The 22868-nt window shown below is 35.6% G+C and overlaps 1 protein-coding gene across 6 annotated transcripts in view; it reads right to left on the minus strand.

The window, feature by feature from the left end:
• PCLO (piccolo presynaptic cytomatrix protein) overlaps nt 1-22868 on the minus strand; it is a 309161-nt gene that overhangs the window by 65694 nt on the left and 220599 nt on the right. For 4 of the 6 annotated variants that reach the window (XM_080663233.1, XM_080663234.1, XM_080663232.1 and 1 more), the window contains exons 11-18: nt 18030-18138; nt 17420-17487; nt 16062-16276; nt 13188-13238; nt 8512-8636; nt 6052-6078; nt 1537-1630; nt 794-865 (exon numbers count right to left, since the gene is read on the minus strand). In XM_080663233.1, coding sequence (XP_080519359.1) covers nt 794-865; nt 1537-1630; nt 6052-6078; nt 8512-8636; nt 13188-13238; nt 16062-16276; nt 17420-17487; nt 18030-18138 — 761 coding nt within the window. Of the gene's footprint in view, nt 1-793; nt 866-1536; nt 1631-6051; nt 6079-8511; nt 8637-13187; nt 13239-16061; nt 16277-17419; nt 17488-18029; nt 18139-22868 lie in introns of those variants that run through there. The other 2 variants (XM_080663230.1, XR_013960307.1) reach the window with 2 other exon arrangements.

A 22868-nucleotide genomic window follows, 5' to 3' on the forward strand; every position in this document is an offset into this window, starting at 1 on the left:
TGCAGTGAGGAATAGCAATTAAATAAACTGAAAATGCATTTAAAAAATTCTAGTCATTTTATAATATAACTAGAGGCCCGATGCAGAAAATTTGTGCAAGAGTAGGCCTTCCTTCCCCCCAGCTGTGGGGGCACTGACTTCCCTCTGGCCCCTGGGACCCAGGCTTCCCTCGCAGCCCCAGCTTCGTCCAGAGGTTGTCCGGGAGAACGTCTGGTCTAATTAGCATATTATGCTTTTATTATTATAGATGTCACCCCAATAAATTCGATACAAAATTTGGAAAAAGTAATCCCTTAAAAATCAAAGGCAATTTAAAATAAATGAACCTAACTCTGTACTCAGTTGGTAGAATAACCACACAGAGAGAGATTATTCCATAAAATTTTGAAATACAGCAATATAACTCTATCTCCATCACTAGTGGAATATATTCTAAGGACAAAATGAACTGCAAAAATTCTTAAACCCATATTTAATGTTTAAATAATAATGTTCATGGTGGTATTTGTATGGTTATTCTTCAACTGTTATGTGTATTTTGTACAATAAAGCAAATGAGTAAAAAAAATAATTTCAGCTTGCAAATTAATTATAAAGTACATAAAGTGGCAAAGTAAAAACTATTTCTTAAGTTGCTATTCATTTTTAAGAGTAATTAGAAAATAAATTCTATCTAGCAAAGGACTTTATCCAGAAGTACTTATCCTATAAACTTAGATTACATGCTTTGCATAAAACACTAATTGGTAGTTTATAACAAAAGCAAATAAGGAAAAGAAAATCAAAGGCTCACCTCACCAAGAAAGTCATTAGAAGAAAATCTATCATAATCCCAGACTGTCACCTCCAATGTTTTCTTCTTGAGCTACAGTTCAAATCAAAATGTCATTCACATCATTTCTCATCATAAATTTTAATAGACTCATTTATTTTTACTTCCTTAAAAATCTTTTCATTTACATAAAAATACCTGAAATATTATCTAAAATTATGTGTGCTTATACTAAATATTATGTAAAATATCAATGACCTTGTACTCCAACCTAGTATAATATCATGAGACCTCACTATTTTGTAAATTTTATTAATATCCTGTTAATCTACCCCCATCTTTAAAAGTAGAATTTAGAATCTATAAATACACTTTAAATACATGGGATTCATAGGTTGCAAAAATGTCTAGGTTATTTAAATAAAGTATTTGTATTAGAGTTTTTTGGTTTCAGTAAATTGCCAAAAAACACAATAGTGCTTCTTATTACTGCAGGTGAATTTAACATATTTTAAATTCAAAAACCCATGTTACAATTTATATCCAGCTTCACCTTCATAGTCAATTTAGAAATCTTCCAGAGGGCAAATAATAAACCTCATTTCAAAAGACAACTCATTTATAAGTTATTGCATATGGATGTTTTCTTCCTTTCTATTTGTAGTCTTTCTCTCTGAAATTTAGATTATAGTCTTTCAATAATTTTGCCATTAGTATTCATATATTATACTAAATCTGTCACATAGAACATAATCATTGCATACCTGTTCCATGGAGATACTTTTATAAATTACTGTTTGATTCCACTCAGGATTAAGACTTTTCTGAACATATTTAGTCCTTCTCTTGTACTCAGCACTGAATTGGAAGAAAAGAAAGAGTTACCTTGATTATTTACCTTAACTGATGACTTCATAGTCAACCTGAAGGGCATGCAGATATTTTAAGATGATATTTTGTTTTGAATCACTATGCAATCATCTCATCATACTCATGTCTTAGACCTTATTTTAAGTTAAATGCACAATGAAAATGTAAAAATATGTTGGATGCCTTTAGGTTTATTTGCCCTAGAGTAGTGTCTAGTTTGTTTGCTTTATCCTACGATTTAAAGTTTTTAAAGTCAATTTAAATATACATATTTCCTATTTAAATATATATATATTTCATAAAGATAATATAACTTAGATACATGCATGTACATATAAAATATAAAAAATTAGGTAAATTTTAGAGTTGCTTAGGAAAATTCTGAATGGTATATCCTAAGAGTGTTGTGGAATTAAAGATAATTACTATAAATATTTACTTTTTCCCAGATATACTCAAATAACTAAAATTGTTTGGGGAAAAATGTAGATGTTTATTTTAATAGAGTATCTTAACCTTAATAATGAGTTGGTTCTCCAATTCTCTCCAGAATCAATGTATGTGGCCTTTATGATTAATGGAGGAAAACACACCTTATTTCCGAGCCCTCTCCATCATCCCTGGCTGTCCTGTGTAAATGCCAATGAATTCCTCTGCAGTCTTTTTGACTTGAATTTCCTGACACACAGAGATGGCCAGACAAAACTATTCCTTTAGTAACACTTGGGTGTTTTTTAAAAATAATTATCATGTCCTGACCATCTTGAGCATGATCCCAATGGGCTGTGTTGCCACATTACACAATTACAAGTTGAAGATGGCCAGATAAGCAGGGGGATTAAATGTGAGCAAAAATTCAGGTTGAGAAAATAGTGGAACTCAATTTCTTTTTTCTTCCTTGTCTAGTAAACACACTAAATTCCCTTGTGGAAAGATTACATAAAGATATTATATTAGGACAATTAGCTATATCTAATAATCAGAGAAGTTTTCTAATAAGGAATGAAAATAAAAAGTCAATTTATCAATATGGGACATGGTGTTTATATAAAAAAAAAACACACACACAACTAAAAAAACTAAACCTTCATTTCTGTGAAGTTTTGACTTATTTTTTCTTATTTTTTTTTCTTATTGGCCAGTCATAAGCAGATATGCTTTTAAGATAGACAGAAAATAATATTTAAAACATAATCATTCTACCTTAATCCAGCTGAAAACAGTTTTCTGAGTTTCTCTTTTTAATTTAAAATTACTGAAAATGAAGAATGGAATATGATGGTCTCTTTGTATTTAACTTTTATAAAATTAACTAAAATTTAAGGTTCTCATTTTAAAAATTATTTGGTTTTTCTTTATTGAAAAAATATATATATTCCTTTAATGCAAAAGTATATTTTCAATAAATGTATATAATTTTTTCTAAAATTATTCTTCTTTCAATTTAGAAGATGTTCAGAGCACATACCATTTTATAAGCTATTTTTCTGTGTAATTGTGTGTTTATGGACCATCACTTTAATTTCCTCTGTGCTTCCTGAGGTCAAAGACAATGTCTGTGTTGTCAACTCTAACCCCAGAACCTAGTACAGTACCTGGCTCAGTCTGTGCTAAATATTTATTGGATGCACCCCTAAAACATTCTTGTACTTTTTTTTCTTTCACAATTCATTGCAGTGAAATAAATATATACAACACCTGGGTCTGCTTTACATGGGACGTGTAGGAAATCGCTTATGCTAACAAGGATGTTTAGAGAAAGTCCAGCCAGGAACTAGGTTTACAGGTATCATGACAGCTAAAATCTGCTTCAGTTATAGCAAACTCTCATTAATGGGAAAAATTATGTACTTTGTCCAAAAGTGTACTGAAAGAAAACCAGGATGAGATCTCTCACATAGCCTTATTTCTATTCCTCAGTTATTCAGGGACAAGTACTGAGGTCATGGGCTCTTCAGGCTTTCTTTGTCTTTCTTTAGCCTCATCTTGGCTGACATTTGGGCCTTCTGAGCTTATGAGTCTATTGAGCAGAGGGTGGAAAGAGAAAGTGAAAGACAAAAAAACTGGACCAGCGAAATGACAAATGTATTACATTATTTTATTATTATTTATTAATCCTCACCCTAAGATATATAACTTTTCCATTGCTTTTTTAGAGAAACTGGAAGGGGAGGTAGGGAGGCAGAGAGAGAGAGAGAGAGAGAGAGAGAGAGAGAGAGAGAGAGAGAGAGAGAGAGAGAGAGAGAAACATAGGTGTAAGGGAGACACATCTATTGATTGCCTCCCTCATGTTCCCTGACCAGGACCGGAGACCAAAACTGCATCCCAGGTACGTGCCCTTGACCAGGAATTCAACCCATCACCCCGTGGTGCTCTGCCAATGCTCTAACCATTTAGAAACACCAGCCAGGGCTACATTTTGTTATTGAAATTGAAGAAAAGAAAGATGTCTGATTTTCTATATAGTATTCGTAAAATAATTGGAGGTAATTCAGTAGCCTAAGCATTCTGTATCTTTTCCCCCCCAGAGATAACTGATCATTGGCTACATGAAGCTTATTGTACATGTTATTAGCAATAACAACAGCAACCATTTATTGAGAGCTTATTAAGTGCCACCCATGATGACTTTTGGTCTATTGTTCCAGGTGTTTCACGAAAGGCCCAGGAGGGGGCCAATTGTAAGTCCTATCTAGCAGAAAAGGAATAGTTTTAGAGAAACCTCACTACTTGTACTTGGCAGGACTGAAATCCAAACGCAATTTTTTTAAAGACTTTACTCACTGACCTCTTCAGCCTAACATACAATGTCATTACCTTGGCATTATAATTCCTTCTTTCATTGCCAGTTCTCAGAGATGATGATAAAAGTGACTTCTAGATGAAATATAGGATGAGAAAGTGATTTCTAGATCTTCTAAATTGCAATCCAACACAGCCTAGACTATTTCAATCATTACTTATCTCTTCTAAGGTAAATATAAGACAAGCGCTGTCATTCTGACAATGTCCCCCCAGTTTCTCTCGCTAAAAGACAGCAAGGTTCTAAATAAAGTGACTGATAATGTTTGTTCTAAAATGACACTATCTCTTTGAAAAAAGTAATTTTGCGTGTCAGTCTGAGATCTGGATGGCATCCTGAGATGACAGAGCCAGTCTGAACAAGCAACCTTTCACAGTGTCATATTTTACTATTTCCCATAATTATGGAGCTACAAGGAAACAAAAAGTTTCTGGGCAGTAGAAAGACTTGGTGAATAATCTTTTTCTTTAAAATACTTAAACACTTATGCCTTTAAAATCAGAAGCAGCCTCTTTTGGGCACAGCTTGTCAGGATTAGTAAAAATGTCAAATTTTAATGTCATTGACAAAAACAAATCCTGTACCATTAATATTCTGGTGGGTTTAAAATTCTCATAACCTCATTGCTACAGATGGTACAAGATTCTCTCCCTAACTGAATAATACATTTAATTTATAATGCAATGAGATGTGCCAATGGAACCTTTTGGTTATGTTTTGAGAGATAGCCTTAGCTGACAATGTAATGATGCAACAGTTTCTGCTAATGGCAAACAAAAGATGTTCATATGTTGTTCCTAATGCTGTACAACAGGCAGGTTATGGCATCTTATATTGCATGGCAAGCATTTTGTTGTGCAGAAGGTATCGGGGCATGGAAATGTTTCCATATCAAGGTCTAAGTGAAGGATAAAGACCAGACAACTATTGTCTTTAAGATGAGATATACATCTAGTTTAGACATCCAGATCAGTTCATTCCTTTTGAAAATGACTAGATTTTTAAAATTTGTAACAGAACACCCAGGTGAACTTAAGGCATGATTATCACATGGGAGGCTACATGAATTTTAGTGTAAGCATTATGAATAAAAACTTTTGTGCACAGCCATGTGGCTCAGTGGTTGAGCACTGATGTATAAACCAGGAAGTCACAGTTCAATTCCTGGTCAGGGCACATGCCCGGGTTGTGGGCTCGATCCCTAGTAGGGGGTGTGCAGGAGGCAGCTGATCAATGAATCTCTCTCATTATTGATGTTTCTAGTTCTCTCTCCCTCTCTCTTCCTCTCTGAAATTAAAAATATATTAAAAACAAACAAAACTTGCAATATGCCTAATTTCAGGGTGATATTTCCTTATTCATACTCTTTTATGTTTTAAATATTTTCTAGTTTAATATGTTCTATTGCATACATCTGCTAAAACTATTTCGTAATGTTTTGGTTGTAGTAATTTGCTATTTGTCTAATTCACAGATACCAACATATAGAAAATAAAAATTATAGCCCAAGTTGAACTGTAGGTGTATGTACAGGAAAAGGCAAAAATAAAATGAAAAACTCTAGACAGTACAGCATAGCTTAACACTGAAAGAGAGCCAACTCTACCTTGCATTCTGGACAACCATGACTTGACTGCATTGATTCCAAGAGCGCAAATGAAGGATACAACAGGAAGTAGGAAAGACAGAAAGAAAAAAGTTAGGAACAGAAGTAAGGAAGAAAACATGAGAATAATTAGGGAGCAATACCATAACCTACAAATTACATGAGGCAGAAAATAATATTTTAACCAAAGTGAAAATAATACCTCACAACTGCAATAAACCCCAAGGTCTCAGCCACTGTAATAATTGGGAGTAATTTAATAAAGGACTAGGAATTGAATAGGAGTAGCATATTAGACATCTTTGGGCCAAATCCCACCAAGCAGGAATGCTTTGTTTGACAAACTGCATGAGGATGGCTTTCGGTGGGAATCCCACTCTTCATTTCACTATAGTTCCCACCTTCCCCTGCTACCCCAGAATGGACTGACATATTTAGGTAACCTGCCTGTCCTTTCTGCTTATTCAAGTGTATAATAGTCTAACTGAAACATAGTCCTGAATAAATAAAAGAAAGGTACTCTAATATTGTTTGAAAGATGATACTCCAGGATATTATCAAAGATAGAAACTAAATGACAGTGTTTTATTTTAATTTATTAGCAAATGTTAAATAGAGATAGACCCCTGGCAGTAATTTCCTCTTATCCCATTATACTCTGATTAAATAACACTGAAGGTCTAATGACCCAAATCAAAGACAGAATGAAGTTATTAGTTTGTTGTTATACCCATGTTTAAAACATTTAGTCAAATTACAGTTATAACTAGTACATAAAGATATAAATGAATTACCATAAAATAAAAACTCTCTTTTCTTGCATTATATGGCTAGTTGGTGATCTTTGTAAATTAAGTAAGTAAATTAAAACTATTTAATTTATACCAGCAATATGTTTCTAAATAAATTATTAGGTAGGATAAAATTAAAGGCTGTATACTGAATTTGTTAGAGCATCTGGCATTTTTCAAATTATTTTCTGAATGTTACCTAATTTGATTCCCCTGACAAACTAAAAATTATGGCTCTGCCTACCTTGGCTCTCTCAATATCAATAAGCAAACTAAATCTCTAAGAATTGGTGATCTGCCTGTGGTGATATAATTAGCACATAGCAGATTCAGATGCAAGGCATAACTCTAATTTGGATCCTGTTCAAACAAACCAAATACAGTTATAAACAGGCTTTTGTATGATTTCAATGCTTTTAAATTGTTGGTTTGTTTTATAGCTCAGAACATAGTTATTTTGATGAATGTTCCATATACACTTGAAAAGAATATGTATTCTGTTATTGATGTGTAAAATGTTCTATAATTATCAATTAGGTCATCAAACCAACTAGGAAAATATCATGAAGCAATTGGAGAAATTAAGGCATTATTTATAAGTTTTTTAAAATTAATATGGTTATATGTGGTATTATGATTATTTTTGAAATGAGTTACCTTTTAGAAACATATCCTGAAATATTTGCAGAAAAAAGTTACATAGTTGACATCTACTTTAAAATAATCTGTATGGAGGGCGTGTATGTGGGCAAAATGAAACACGACTGGCTAGGAAATAGAAAATTTCCAAGTAAAAAGTAATATTTGAATGTCACTCCTTAAATTAAATTAAAAAACAAACAGAATGAACAAAAATAAAACCAGAATTTTCAAGTTACCAATCCAAAATTTTTGTTGGTTACTTATGTTTCCATTATGCTAATTTGGCTAATATAAATTGTTCACATAAGGTATAACAATCTGCTGGGTCCAAATCACTGTTTTGAAACCATCCTTGAGTATTGATTTATATATTAGAACATAGCAATTTGCATTTATTATGTGAAAATTAAATATCTCCATAGAGAGTTTGCTTTATATGAACAGTTTATATATCACACAACAGATTCAGAGATAATTTTCATTTATTTACCAAAGTATACATTTCAGCTGGCTTGTTTTTTTTTTATTTTATTAGTATTTTTAAAACACTGATTTGAAATATGCATATGAATAAGGATGCATCAACAAGTCACTTAATGAACATTCAACATATTGGATAATACACATGTCCCTTGATATAAAGTACTAAGTTATGTGTCCTTGAACATTGGTTTCGCAAATAAATGTGGGAATGCAAGGTCATTTTAAAATCTCCCACACATAATTTCATTAAATGATTTCACAGACAATCTGACTGGTCATAACAGGAGTGGTTTCCAGAATCTAATCACTGATGTGCTCTCTCTCACCAAGGCAGGCTTTATTTGACTAATGGCTCTCCCAGAACCCTTTAAGGCTTAATTACACATTTTAATTCCACCTGATCTGCTACTTATAAATAAATATCTCATGTGGGTAAAACTAAGGAAATGATATTAAACTCTGAAATTAGAGACTGGGAGACATTATATCATTATTTTTTAAATAAGGGGATGCATTACTTAGAAGAAATTGTTTCTTTACTTACCCTCGCCCTGGAAGAAGGTACACTTTAACAAAGGGGTCAGAATAACCATTGTTGTCTCTAGGGACTAAGTTTCTTGCTTGGAGAATGTGTATTATGAGATTGCCAAGATCATAGTTGATTTGAAGCTTAAAGAGACAGAAACATATTTGGTGAATATTATTATTTTGTTTTAAAAAACATAATTACATTACCAGTCAATATTTTACAAGTATTTCTTTTTGTTCTCATAAGAAGCATCAATCCTCATTTCCATTTTATTTGAAACTGAACAGACCAGTAAATGCCCAATTTAATTGGGAGTTCCCAGGCACATGTTAATTACTAGCAAAAGTGCTATTCATTTTTTTCTGAGGTAAAAGTCCTGGCCTGTTTAAAATTCATTTAGAAGGAAAATCATGCAGTGGATTCTACTTGCATTTTTAAACGAAATACCTACTTTTAGGAAAAGAATAAATGTTTAACATTCATGCATACAATTATTGGAATTCTAAAATTAAATTAACTAGTTGATACACTTATTAGAAAATGTCATTTGCATTTCACCAAATAATTAGCAGTGGGTGGAATCATTATTTAAAGATAAAGTTATCACTACTGAAATGCAGGAATATTTCAGAAGGTGTAAAATTTACCTCTTCCTATATTACATTATGTGATGTTAAACCTGAAGCTTTTCTTCCTGTTCTGCTATTTTTCTAGTAGAGTGAAAGGCTAAGATAATCAAATCTTGTTCTTCAATTTTAGAAGCTGAAGAGGAAAGAGGCATTGCCTCATAGATGCTTAATAGCTGTCACAAAATTGTCACTGAATAGTAAAATATTTATATTTCTAATAAATATTTGAGAAGCCTGCATGATTCAAAATAAGTGAAGTAACCCATTTTACTCCTTCGAAATTGAAAAGGTCTTTTGGTATTAGAATAAGACTTAACTCTGTTTGGTGTTCTTACCAATTAACAAAAAGCAAAACATTTGTATTTCAAAGCAGAAAATCCATAAATAAAAATACTAACAAATTTTATAATCATACAAAACAATTATTTAATAGTTATGTTGAAAATGAGATAATTCAGATGAGCCAAACTTTATCTAAAATTCCATAATTTAGATAATTGTTAACTTTAGCATAATTTTGATCTGGTTATCATGTTTTGTGGCAAAAAAAAAAAAAAAAAGGAATCTTTGATCACTTTTCTCTACACAGAAAAGCCCAGAGTCTGAGCATCAGGAAACAAAGTGCTGTGAAGGAAGAGGAGCACTGGGAAGTTTAGAACTGCAGTAACCGTGGGCTACAATGGATACTGAAATATACAATTACTCTGAAATTAATTTCACTGAGATTCAGAACAGCTTCCAAATTTTTAAGAAGTTCTTTCCTATTTTCTCCTTTCTCTGCCAGCCTTAAAGTCCATTTTTAACTGAGGAAGCACCAAAACTATTTCTTGTGTTTTTTTTTCAGAACCATTTATTGAAATGAAAACTTGCAGGCTTCAAGACAGTGCGTTTGGAAATGTACTCTCAGGGCTTAGAGAACACTCAGAGTTGCTCACAGGTTACTTCCAAGAGAGAAGGAGATGCCTGTCCCCGGTAATCCTCAACCAGAGCCACTCAAGCGCTGGCAGTCATTGTTTGGGTGTCTACACAAGGTGTTACTTAGAATAAGGTTTTGCTAAAAGAAAAAAAAAGTTGAAGCCAATGTGTAAGGGGATTTAAAAAAAGAAACGGAAAAATATCCCAAGAGTTACGAAGGAATGTTTTTAGTATAAATGTCTACTACAGAATTAAACACTACTGCACAAGGGAAAAGAAAACAACGTAAGAACAAACAACAACAACAAAAACCACAGCAAATACTGGTCCAGGAGCAAGAAGTGTTTTAAAAAATGGGAGAGAAAGAGAGAAAGAAACTGTGAATCAGAAAAGCTAGCTTTTCTTTCCCCTCCCCTCCCCTCCCCTCCCCTCTTCTCCTTTTCTTTTCTTTTCTTTTCTGTCTGAAATGAAGGATCAGGGCCTGGCCTAGGAGTGGGAAACAGCAGTGAGTCAGACAGACTTAGAGAACATAAATAATCAGGCTCCATCCTGCTGGGTCCTTCTTAGAAAGGTGTCCACCTTCAGCACTTTTTTCTCTACTTCCGCAGTCACACTCCACTTTTGTTTTAATCAGTGAGTGCCACAATCACTTAATGTACTACTTTGCGTGTCAGCCCCTTTGTAATATTTCCTGTTGGCCCCTGCTGAATGACTTTTTATTACATAGTCCTTTTAATTAGTCTTTTTCTTACTCCGAAATGTTTACTGATCATTCTGTTATTTAGTGGCTCACTCCCCCTCAGCTCACATTGAAGGTTCTTTTAAATTTAGTCTTAACTTCTCGCTATAGGACCCTTTCACGGCAGCAATGCTGCCCTCTTCATTTCATGCCTGTCTGGCAGCAGAACCTTTCCCCATACCTTCTCTTCTTCTAGGAACACACTCCCCTTTCTCCCTGCTTATCCTCAAATTAGGTCAAATCTCCATTATCCTTCCTGAAGTCTTTCATGCACATTTCCTCCAGAATGTGTTGGAGTTGCAGCCAAGACTTACCGTTCTCATTCCTTTATTGGGAACTTACTATCTTCAAAGTTATTTTGTATTGTGTTAATTTTTTCTATGGGACATTTCTTATCTACTCTAAATTACATTTTGGTACCATCTAAACCATAATTTTCTAATATTTTTACTATGACGCACAGTAGGAAATGCATGTTACAATATATTACACTAACACAGAAACACATACACAGAACTAAAAAGAGGGATTAACACTACTTTTTTCTTGGTCAAAATCCACTAAAATGACTTCAAAAATTTCAAATTAGTCATGACCCTCCCCCTCCGCCACCCAGTAAAAAAAAACACAGTTCTACAAGAATTGTTGAACTATTATTTAACAACTAGAGGCCCAGTGCACAAAATTCATGCACGGGGGAAGGGTGGGGGCGGTGTCCCTCAGCCCAGACTGCACCCTTTTCCAATCTGGGACCTCTCGAGGGATGTCCGACTGCCCGTTTAGGCCCGATCCCACTGGACATCGGGCAGTCGGACATCCCTCTCACAATCCAGGACTGCTGGCTCCCAACTGTTCACCTGCTTGCCTTCCTGATTGCCCCTAACTGCTTTTGCCTGCCAGCCTGATCACCCCCTAAACGCTCCCCTGCCAGCCTGATTGATGCCTAACTGCTCCCCTGCCAGCCTGTTTGCTCCTAACTGCCCTCCCCTGCAGGCCTGGTCACCCCTAACTGCCCTCCCCTGCAGGCCTGGTAAACCCCCACAGTGCTCTCCCCTGCAGCCCTGGGTCCCCCCAACTGCCCTTCCCTGCAGACCCAGTGACCCCCAACTTCCCTCCTCTGCTGGCCGGGTCACCCCTAACTGCCCTCCCCAGCAGGCTTGATCGCCCCCAACTGCCCTCCCCATCTGGCCTGATCACCACAACTGCCCTTCCTTGCAGGCCTGGTTCCTCCCAACTTCCCTCCCCTGCTGGCCATCTTGTGGTGGCTATCTTGTGTCCACATGGGGGCAGGATCTTTGACCACATGGGAGCAGCCATCTTGTGTGTTGGAGTGATGGTCAATATGCATATTACTCTTTTATTAGATAGGATAGAGGCCTGGTGCATTGGTGGGGGCCAGCTGGTTTGCCCTGAAGGGTGTCCCAGATCAGGGGTTCCCTTGGGGCGTGAGGCGGCCTGGGAGAGGGGCCTGTGGTGGTTTGCAGGCCGGCCACGCCCCCTGGTGACCCAAGCAGAGGCCCTGGGATCTGGGGTTTATTTATCTTCTACAATTGAAACTTTGTAGCCTGGAGTGGAGCCAAGCCTTCTGCTCGCTCTGTGGCGGCAGCCATTTCTGTTGGGATTTATGTATCTTCTATAATTGAAACTTTGTAGCCTTAAGTGGAGGCCAAAGCAGGCCAGGGCTGCAGAAGCTTGGCTTCCTCCATCGCCATGGGCAACCCTAGCCTCCTGCTCTCTCCAGCTCCGTGGCTGCCGCCATTTCTGTTGGGCTTTATTTATCTTCTATAATTGAAACTTTGTAGCCTTGAGTGGAGGCCTGGGCCAGCAAGGGCAGGCAGAAAGCTTGTTTCCTTCATTGCCAGGGAAACCCAAGCCTCCCTCCTGCTCTCTGTGGCTGCAGCCCTCTTGGTTGGGTTTCTTTGCATATTCCCTCCTGATTGGCTGGTGGGTGTGGCTGGTGGTCATGGCTGGTGAGTGTAGTGGAGGTACAGTCAATTTGCATATTACTCTTTTATTAGATAGGATTGTTAACCAGAGGAAGAAATGAGGCCAGCATTCAACTCATGAAACTCTCTCTCGAATAAACTTCAAATATCCAGGAGAATCTGTCATGTTGGAAATACATTCAACAAATATAAAGTAAAATGAGACCTAAAATGTATTAATACTACTAAGGTTTCAGGAAGGTTTTAAGGCATCTAATTCCAAAGATATAATTAGATTTTAGAAAACACATATTTGTATTAAAATACTATTCTGTGCAGTTGTACTTTTTCCCTTTAATAGATCTGTATGTGTTTTAAAACAGAAACGGTTCTAACAGTGTTTACAACTTCAACAGACCAGAGGGTGGAAATAATCAGAAAAGATTGCATAATGATGATTTAAAAAAAACAAAACTTTCATACCTGAATTTCTCCTGTAATTGGATGAGAGACAACCTTTGTTGCATCAGTAGGCTGTAATATTAAAAACATACATTATAATAGATAAACCTTTCATAAAATTTACCACTTCAACTTCCTCCTGAAATTAATTTCTATTTGGTCAGAGCACACTGCCTGGAAAATATATTTCATCCATTTGTCTGCTTCAGATTGTGCTGTCTGCTTATACTTCTCAATACATGTTTAATTTTATAGCCACATAAATCTGCTTTTCATTTTGTTAAGCCTGGTTTGAAGCTATAATTTTATACCTGCAGTAATGTACTTTCAATTACTTAAGAAAATGAATGCTTTGGTTCAATGTACTCTATTGAAATATTCATAGAATTTAAAGATCTATAGAGGAATAAAATATCTATATATATACTAGAGGCCCAGTGCACAAAATTCATGCATGGGGGGTGTGTCCCTCAGCCCAGGCTGCACCCTCTCCAATCTGGGAACCCTCAAGGGATGTCCGACTGCCCGTTTAGGCCCTATCCCGGTAGGATCGGGCCTAAATGGGCAGTCAGACATCCCTCTCACAATCCAGGACTGCTGGCTCTCAACTGCTCGCCTGCCTGCCTTCTTGATTGCCCCTAACCGCTTCTGCCTGCCAGCCTGATCACACCTAACCACTCCCCTGCCAGCCTGATTGATGCCTAACTGCTCCCCTGCCAGCCTGTTTGCCCCTAACTACCCTCCCTTGCAGGCCTGGTCACCCCTACCTGCCCTCTCCTGCAGGCCTGGTCCCCCCCCCCCCCACTGCTCTCCCTTGCAGGCCTGGGTCCCCCCCCAACTGCCCTTTCCTGCAGACCCAGTCACCCTCAAGTTCCCTCCTCTGCTGGCCTGGTCACCCCTAACTGCCCTCCCCTGCAGGCTTGATTGCTCCCACCTGCCCTCCCTTGCAAGCCTGGTCCCTCCCAACTTCCCTCCCCTGCTGGCCATCTTGTGGCAGCCATCTTGTGTCCACATGGGGGCAGTCTCTTTGACCATATGGGGGCAGCCATCTTGTGTGTTGGAGTGATGGTCAATTTGCATATTATTCTTTTATTAGATAGGATAGAGGCCTGGTGCAAGGGTGGGGGCCGGCTGGTGTCTGGGATCAGGGTGGGGTTCCCTTGGGGCATGGGGCGGCATGGGCAAGGGGCCTGTGGTGGTTTGCAGGCTGGCCACGCCCCCCTGGCGACCCAAGTGGAGGCCCTGGGATCTGGGATTTATTTATCTTCTATAATTGAAACTTTGTAGCCTTAAGCAGAGGCCAAGGCAGGCCAGGGCTGGGGAAACTTGGCTTCCTCCATCACCGAGGTCAACTCAAGCCTCCTGCTCTCTCCAGCTCTGTGGCTGCCGCCATTTTTGTTGGAATTTATTTATCTTCTATAATTGAAACTGTAGCCTTGAGTGGAGGCCTGGGCCCTCCAGGGCAGGCGGAAAGCTTGGCTTCCTCCATTGCGGGGGAAACCCAAGCCTCCTGGTCTCTCCATGGCCACAGCCATCTTGGTTGGATTAATTTGCATACTTGATCCTGATTGGTTGGTGGGCGTGGCCTTTGAGTATAGCAGATGTGTGGTCAATTTGCATATTGCTCTTTTATTAGATAGGATATTTTTATACAACAGCTGCCTAGGAGACACTAGTTATGAAAATCCATGCTTATACTCCTTTGTTCAGTATTCCTGTTCCCTTCTAGACTGAGGTACCAGGCAATCACTTTCTAAGATCTCATATTCAATTATAATTCTATCCCATTCTATTTAAGTTCTCATTTTCTGAATAAGTCCCTTATATTAGTAGAGCCTTTAAAATAGAAATGTGATCTGGTAAACTGATTCATACTGCTGAATCAATGACTGATTGCTGATTTGTTACATTTCAATGAAATATTTGTAGAAAAGGAGAGATGACCTCAGATCTTACAGAATTTCAGGCAATGTGGAATGCGGCATCAATTTAGGGAGGCATTTCCCAAAATGGAGGCCAGCTTACCACTCTACATATAAGGCCCTAGTCCCCCTACATGTTATATATTGGCTTTGTTTTAATAATTAACTGGAAAAGAAAAGATCCTTAATGTTTAGGTGTATATACTTGTTTTGCCAACTTTTCCTTTAAATTTTTATCCTAGAAATGAGAGCAATCAAAAGGACTCAGCTATATTCCAGTGTTCTGTGAAATAATTACAGGAAATACTAATATAATCATTAGCAAAGTTATGGGCTATGTGTTAAATTTTCTAAGCCATGTATCCTTTATTCATTCAATTCGTTTATATGAACAGTCATTTATTAACACTGAAACTATGCTCTGGTTACAAAGGATAAAATGTCAGTTATTGAACAATGATATTTACTTAATAATTATTTAACTACTTAAAATTCAAGAAAAGAAAACTGAATCTAGAAAAAAAAAGGACCACACAAGTTCCTGAAACTATTTACCCCTCAATTAAAGATGGGAGCTTTCTAAAACCAGATATCCTTGCAATTCAATGAGGAAAGTTGGGGAATAATTGAGATCAAAAAGTAAAAAGTGAGACAAATGAAAAAGCAAAGTGTGATTATTGGTAACCTATTTTTTTTTTAAACAGTCATAGCTTATTTGACAAGAGCACAGAAACCTAACTAGATTTAACATAGAGAATGAACTTATGGATCATTTTTAGTTGTTAGGGGTATGACAGAGAACTCATAAGAATGCAGAAATGGAAAAACTGGTTTGTTTGGGGTTTTTCGCATCAGTAGATAATTAGGAAATGAGAAATCATAACATCTTAGAAAATGATATTGTGTTTCCTGTCTGCTAGTCTAAATAAGGAGGAGCTAGACAGCAACTCAAAAGTCAAGGCACACTTCTCACCTTGCTGCTGCTGTGTTTCTTTTTGCTCACCGAGGGGGATCCTGGTTGCCCGGGGCTGGGGACAGAACTGGATCCTGCTGATGTAGGGCCTGAATGAGCATGAGATCCTTTTTCCACGACAGAGGACATAACCAGTGGTGACTGCTGTAGTGAAACCTTCTGGAGCTCTGCAGCCAATTGCTTAGGATCAACCCCTGGGGACTTTGCTTTATCCACTACAACAAAATAAAATGGCTTTATACATTCCTGGATTTCATAGGTACTTAACACCATGGAACTGATTTGAATTCTAGATGACTAAGTAAAAATGTCACTTATATAACAACCTACGTTTTAAATAATAAATTAAAAAAAATAAAAAATACATAAATAATTGTACCTTTATGTATCTATTTCTAAGAAGTCTAGAAGGATCACAGAAAAGTAAAAGAATTCTGAGTTACATAGGGAAATTGAGCTTCCTATCCCATCTTCAGAAACGGTTTTTAATGTTTTACATAGGAAATTGTATGAAGATAAAATATTCCATTTTATTCACTGGAATTTAATTTGTATGACCAGTTACTTTTCCTTCTTTAAATCTTAACTATAACTTTCTCTAAGGGGGAAATTTCAAAGAGTATATTTACATCTGCAGATGTATGATCATTTCAAGAGGCCCTGGTCTCTTTAACTAAATAAAGAGTAACCCAGACTCAGAATGCACAGGAAGTGCTCAATATATAATTGTTAAATGAAGGAATAAGTGATATTTTTAATCTCACATTTGACCTAAATGTAAAAATGTGAAATCACACAGCAAGAATTTCATATACATTGCTTTAATGGGTCTAACATGCAAATGTGTGTTTCCCTAGAATGCTAAAAATGTAGCTACAATGCTTTTGATTTTCTTTACCATTAGATAAATATATATAAACATCCATCAGTCTATCACTTTATTTTTGTCTATATCTATGTTTATGTTTATATCTTTATCTACAGCTACATCTGCCTCAATAATTGTAGATTGTTCCCAACTTATGATAGTTTGACTTAACCATTTTCAACTTTACAATGGTACAAAAGTGATACATAGTAAGTTACATGAGCTACTCAACAACTTATAATAAATAGGCATTATTTTGGATAATTTTGCTCAACTGTTGGCTAATGTAAGTGTTCTGAGCTCATTTAAGGTAGGCTGGTCTAAGCTGTGATGTTTGGGAAGTTAGGTGTATTAAATGCATTTTTGACTTAAGGATATTTCCAACTTATGATGGGCTTACTGGGGCATAACCCCATTATAAGTGGAGGAGCAGCTGTACTTCCATGTCTACATTTTTACTCACAGTTGAAAGCAGATTGCTTTCACCTACCAGATTTTGGTGGCTCATGAAGTTCCAGGTGCTGGGAATTTTCAGAATCTGAGAGCATATTGAGGTCCCTAAAAATTAAAACAAAAAATTAAGGAAGAATTTGAGGAAGCCTGAGACAAAAGGCCCTTTTCCCCAACTACCCTGAATATTTTTTTTTTAGTAGGTAAATGAGAAGTGGTTAATGATATAAAGCAATTTCAAAGCATGCTCACCCTTCTAACCAAATATATATTGGCAATGCTGTCAAAGTCAGCTGATAAAAATGATTATTTAAGGTGAAATCTTTATGGATTAAATGTAAGTTTATTTTGAAATACCATACACATCCATGAAATCTAAATGGGTTTCGGTTTTCATTTATATGAAGCATGTTTCAATAAAAGTATGAAAGGGGAGAGCTATTGACATTAGTCAGAGACAAAATTATCTGAATTCTTTCTATGCTTTAAACTTTGATTCTGAACACAAGAAATCTATAAAAGTTGTATTCTCTTTATTTTCTAATTACAGAAAATCTTGCTGACTGGCAAAGGTTCCACCTTAACAATTTTAAATTAAAAGAGCCATGAATAGCCAAAAAATGGAAACAAAAAGATGGGGAAAAACTCACAGTCTTACACATATTTCTGCTTCCCCACTTTGCTGACTAATGATACTCTGCACTTCTTCATATGTTTTAGAAGTTAAAGGAATTCCATTCCATTCCAAAACTTGCATCCCTAAAAAGACAAATTCAAGTATAACATGAAAAGTGTGTGCGATTTCTAGCCCAGGTCCATAGGGCATAGAAGACACTGCTTTGCATTTGCAAACCAACTCAGCACACTATTTCAGAGAACATCAGTTCAAAGTTCTCTGGAACCACATGTACTTTGGTTTCATCAACTTACCTGAACACATAAAATGTATCTAATACAACATGCAAAATGCCGTTTTTGGAAATCTATTAAATGCTATCAAACACATGCATTTTGTTCACACGGCTATAAAGAAAACATTATTGGATGTATACTGCTTAGACCAATTTTGTGTCAGATAAAAAATAACTGTAACCACCAATGTAATTCTTTCACGGGGAGCAAGCAACTAGAAAAGTGTCAAGTTCCACAGTCTATCGTGGAGTGGGTGTGGCAGAAGAAAGCCATTGGGATTTTGCTGTGAAGCTCCCCTTAAAAAACTGCTATACCTTCAACTTGGCTCAGATAAACCGATATCCACGTTGTGTCTTTTCTTCACTGCCTGCAAGATACTCCTGAGTAGAAGCAGCAGACATGCTACAGAGAGAGCAACTTCATGTGTGTGTGTGTATTGCCTGTGCAGTAAGGAGTGCAAGGCCCTGTGCTCAGTTGGTCCTATGCTTGGTTTAATGCTTTGCCATTGCCATTTTGAAATTCTTAATAATGTTTGAACAAAGTCCTCTACATTTTCATTTTGCACTGGGTCCTCTAAATTAGGCTGCTGGACTAGTTATCAAAAAAGGTAATTTTCATACAAAAAAAGTAGTACCATATAATATTTCAACATTTTACATTTAATTTCTTTGGTCCATTTAATATGAGCTGTCAAAATAACCTAAGGACAAATATTTGGCACAAATCAGATGGTCCTAATATGTGGCTATGTGAACTGGTTACCTGAGAAAAATGTATGTATGTCATACTAGGCTATAATGAAATAAAAATAAATACTTGTTGACAAATTACATTTTCAATGTGCTTCACAGGTGCCTATGTGAAATTACCTATTGCTCAACATTGATTTCAATGGGAAATGCTAAACATGGCATGATTGAGTCTTTAACATTTTCAAAGATTTTGACATACATTGAAAAGCATATTACCAGTTGCAAGCAAGTAAGGGAAATAAATGCTTTTAGTGAAGTGGCAAAAGAAGTCCATAAAAATGTCCACAATTACACAAACAAAAACAACTTTTCCATAACTTACTCCATGAAAACTTTATCTTCAGATGGGCCTTAGGTTTATTTCAACAATCCCAGGCTGTTGTACACATAAAATGAGAAAATAACATAAAAGACAGTGGTGACCCCACTGAAGAAAAATTTAGTACTGAAAGGGGAAAAACACACTTTTTTCTTTTAGTCAGGAGTAGGAGTTATTTATGACAGATGATTTTGAATGGAAACAAATTAATGGTGTTGTAATCCAGAAATTGCATTGTCACTTTTCTGCAGAGCATATTCTATGAAAAGAAATAGCTGCATAATCTTGATGCTACTTCTGTTGGATTTACCTGTTTATTTTTCACATCTCAAAAAATACCAGTGCAAATTTACAAAACATAATTATCCAGTGAAATGAAAAATGCTTCTAGCCATAAAAATTTGTTTAGAATCATTAATAACATTGCTGGAAAAAATATACAGAAAACTAGGGTCTTGCCTAGGTATTTATCTGAGATCGTGAACTATATAATATGCTCTGCTAAACTTTTCCATTCACTCAGTGTCCCACCAGAGTTGGTGCGATACTATAGTTCAAAGATTTTTCCAGTTCTTTTATCCTTATTCTTGGTTCCAATGGTGAATATCAGATAATACAGGGAACGTGGCTACTTGAACACAGTCATTTAGTTAACACTTCCTCTTTGCATGGCCACTCCAACTTCCTACAAATCCTACAAAAACCACACTACAATAACCAAGTGAATATACAAATAACTCCTTATCAGTTCATAAGATGGTTTTAACAGTTTGCGAATTAAGTATCATGTGACATCAAATACAGTAATTTTGAAAAATAGGTTAATTGTAAAATTCTATTGTAAAATGCATGCAAAAATCTGTTGAAAATTATTACACTAAATGGAAATATAGTTCACTAAAATAGTATTTTACCATTTAATTAATTTGAATGTAAGCATATTCAAACTTCCTATAACTTTTTACTCTGACTTTGAGAAATAATTCCTGGAAGGTAGTGTACACATAAGTGGTTAAACCTATTACTTAGCATTATGAGCAAATAATTACATTTTTATAGTATTTAAATTTTATCAACATGTATGTTAGCCAATTGTTCAAGTTTAAGAGTGTTCAGATAATTCTTCAATTATATTCCTATAAAGTACCTATTTTAATAGTTTCTATTAGGAAAACTAAGATAATCTAAATTTTTGCCAAATGTGCAACAGTGATGATAGGACTTGGTGTTCAAAATCTTATATTTAAAAGGTTATCAACATTTAAAATTATAATAATCAGTTAATTTTTGAATTTAAAATATAAATCAACATAAAAGATTCCCAAATGTGTTTTCATAATTTATGGGATTACTTAATTTTATATGTTTCTCAAACTGCCAAAAGCTATTCTTATCTTTATAACACAAAATTTCATGTATGTTATTTCTTTGTCCATATTTAATATTCGCCATTACTTCAAAACATCTATATCTTAAAATTATTGAATTAACAGTCAAACTTTTATAGGTTATTGTACATTTACTCATATATCACACAAAAGCTCAAGACTTTTATTTATTTATTTCAAAGATATTTTTTCAGTTCTTTGTATATGGCAGGTGATACACAATTCATCACCTTTGTAATGATCACCATCTTTATGTTGTTATATGCTAATATCTTATGCTGTCATATAAAGTAATAAAATACATTCCACTAGAAAAAACAGAAATATCTTGGCAATTAGTAAAATAAAGATGATTCACAAGAAATTCAAAAGTGTTATAAATATATGAAGAAAAGCCCATACTCAAAGTACAAATTAAAGCAATAATGACATGTCACTTAACTATCATCATTCAAAAAGATCTAAAGCCAGAAAATATCATGTGTGGGGTTATGGGATTTCAAGGGAAATTATACTTGCTAGGTGGTTTTTCAGCTTCATCCCCATTCTATGATGTGAAAAGACTATATCAACATGAAAAATAAAACAACTGCTTATTTACAATTTATAAATGTAATTATTTTGATGCAGATGCAGATAAGTGCAACCACTCTGGAGGGCAATGTGGCACAACATTGTTAAATTAAGCACATGTACACCCTATGACTTGGAAATCTTCTTGAGTATCTATTTGTGAGAGGTGGAAGTTTCAGGAGAAATGGACAATGAGAGGGAGAAAATGCTCACAATGTAAACACCCCACAGAATTTGCAGGAAACAGACATAATAGGAGTTGAGGTCAAAAGGTGAAACCATCTTAAAATCATTTGCCAAGTAAAGACAAGTGAGAAATAGGATATGATCTATAGGGCAATAGCATTTATATACATAAAAATAATATTGACACAAGTTAACATTACACATTTTATAAATAAATATATAAATAAATACATCACATAAATTATAATAGTTGCTTATGGAGGAAAGAAGGGAATTGAAAAAGAAAATGAGATAAAGGAGTTAATAGATGACTGCATAAACAACAAAAATACACACACACACACACACACACACACACACACACACACACACACAGGAGGAGACCTTATATGAACCAATGCACTATAAAATGAGAATCTGAAGCAGCTGGGGTAAAAACAAAAAACAAACAATTAATACTTTTTCTCCACTGATATTACTAACCATGACTATAGATTAATGTACTAAATTTGGACATACATTCTCAAGAGCCCTTTATAAACTAGCAGCAGCAGCAAAATTTTAGCTGAACTGGTCATTGCCCTGACTTTCTAAATAGTGAGCAAATCTTGCAAATGAGTTTCAGGAGTCCAATATGTTGTCCACATCTGTTATGTTAATTACTCATTCATTTACAAGTTGTACAGTGTTAATATAAGAGAAATATATACATGGATGGATTTTATTGTTATTTTATTTTTTTAATATATTTTTTTTTATTTCAGAGAGGAAGGGGGAGAGGGAGAGATAGAAACATCAATGATGAAAGAGAATCATTGATCGGCTGCCTCCTGCACACCCCACACTGGGGGTCCAGCCTGCAACCCAGGCATGTGCCTTGACCAGGAATTGAACTGTAACCTCCTGATTCATAGGTCGATGCTCAACTGCTGAGCCAACCTGGCTTTATTATTTTTTAATAACATTTTCTATATTTTACAATTGTAATCTATTATACATTAACATGAAAGAAGGGGAAGAAGGAATGATGGGTAGAAGAAAGGAAAGAATGAAGGGAAAAAAGTATGGAAGGAGGAAATCTTAGATAAAGAAAAAAATAATATGATAAGACATTTAAAACCTAAATATATATATATATATATATATATATATATATATATATATGTTAAAAGAAGTTAACATTACATACATATATATTTTCAGAGGGAACTCATCTACAAGTATAAAATCTTAAGGTTGGAAACTATCTGGTTGAATAGTGAATCTCATAATATTGCCATTTTTGTCATTGTCATTATTTATTAATAGAGACTCGGTGCATGAAATTCGTGCATGTCGGGGGAGGGTCCTCAGCCGGCC

This window comes from Plecotus auritus, assembly GCF_963455305.1.
Source record: "Plecotus auritus genome assembly, chromosome: 4".
Classification (NCBI taxonomy): domain Eukaryota; kingdom Metazoa; phylum Chordata; class Mammalia; order Chiroptera; family Vespertilionidae; genus Plecotus; species Plecotus auritus.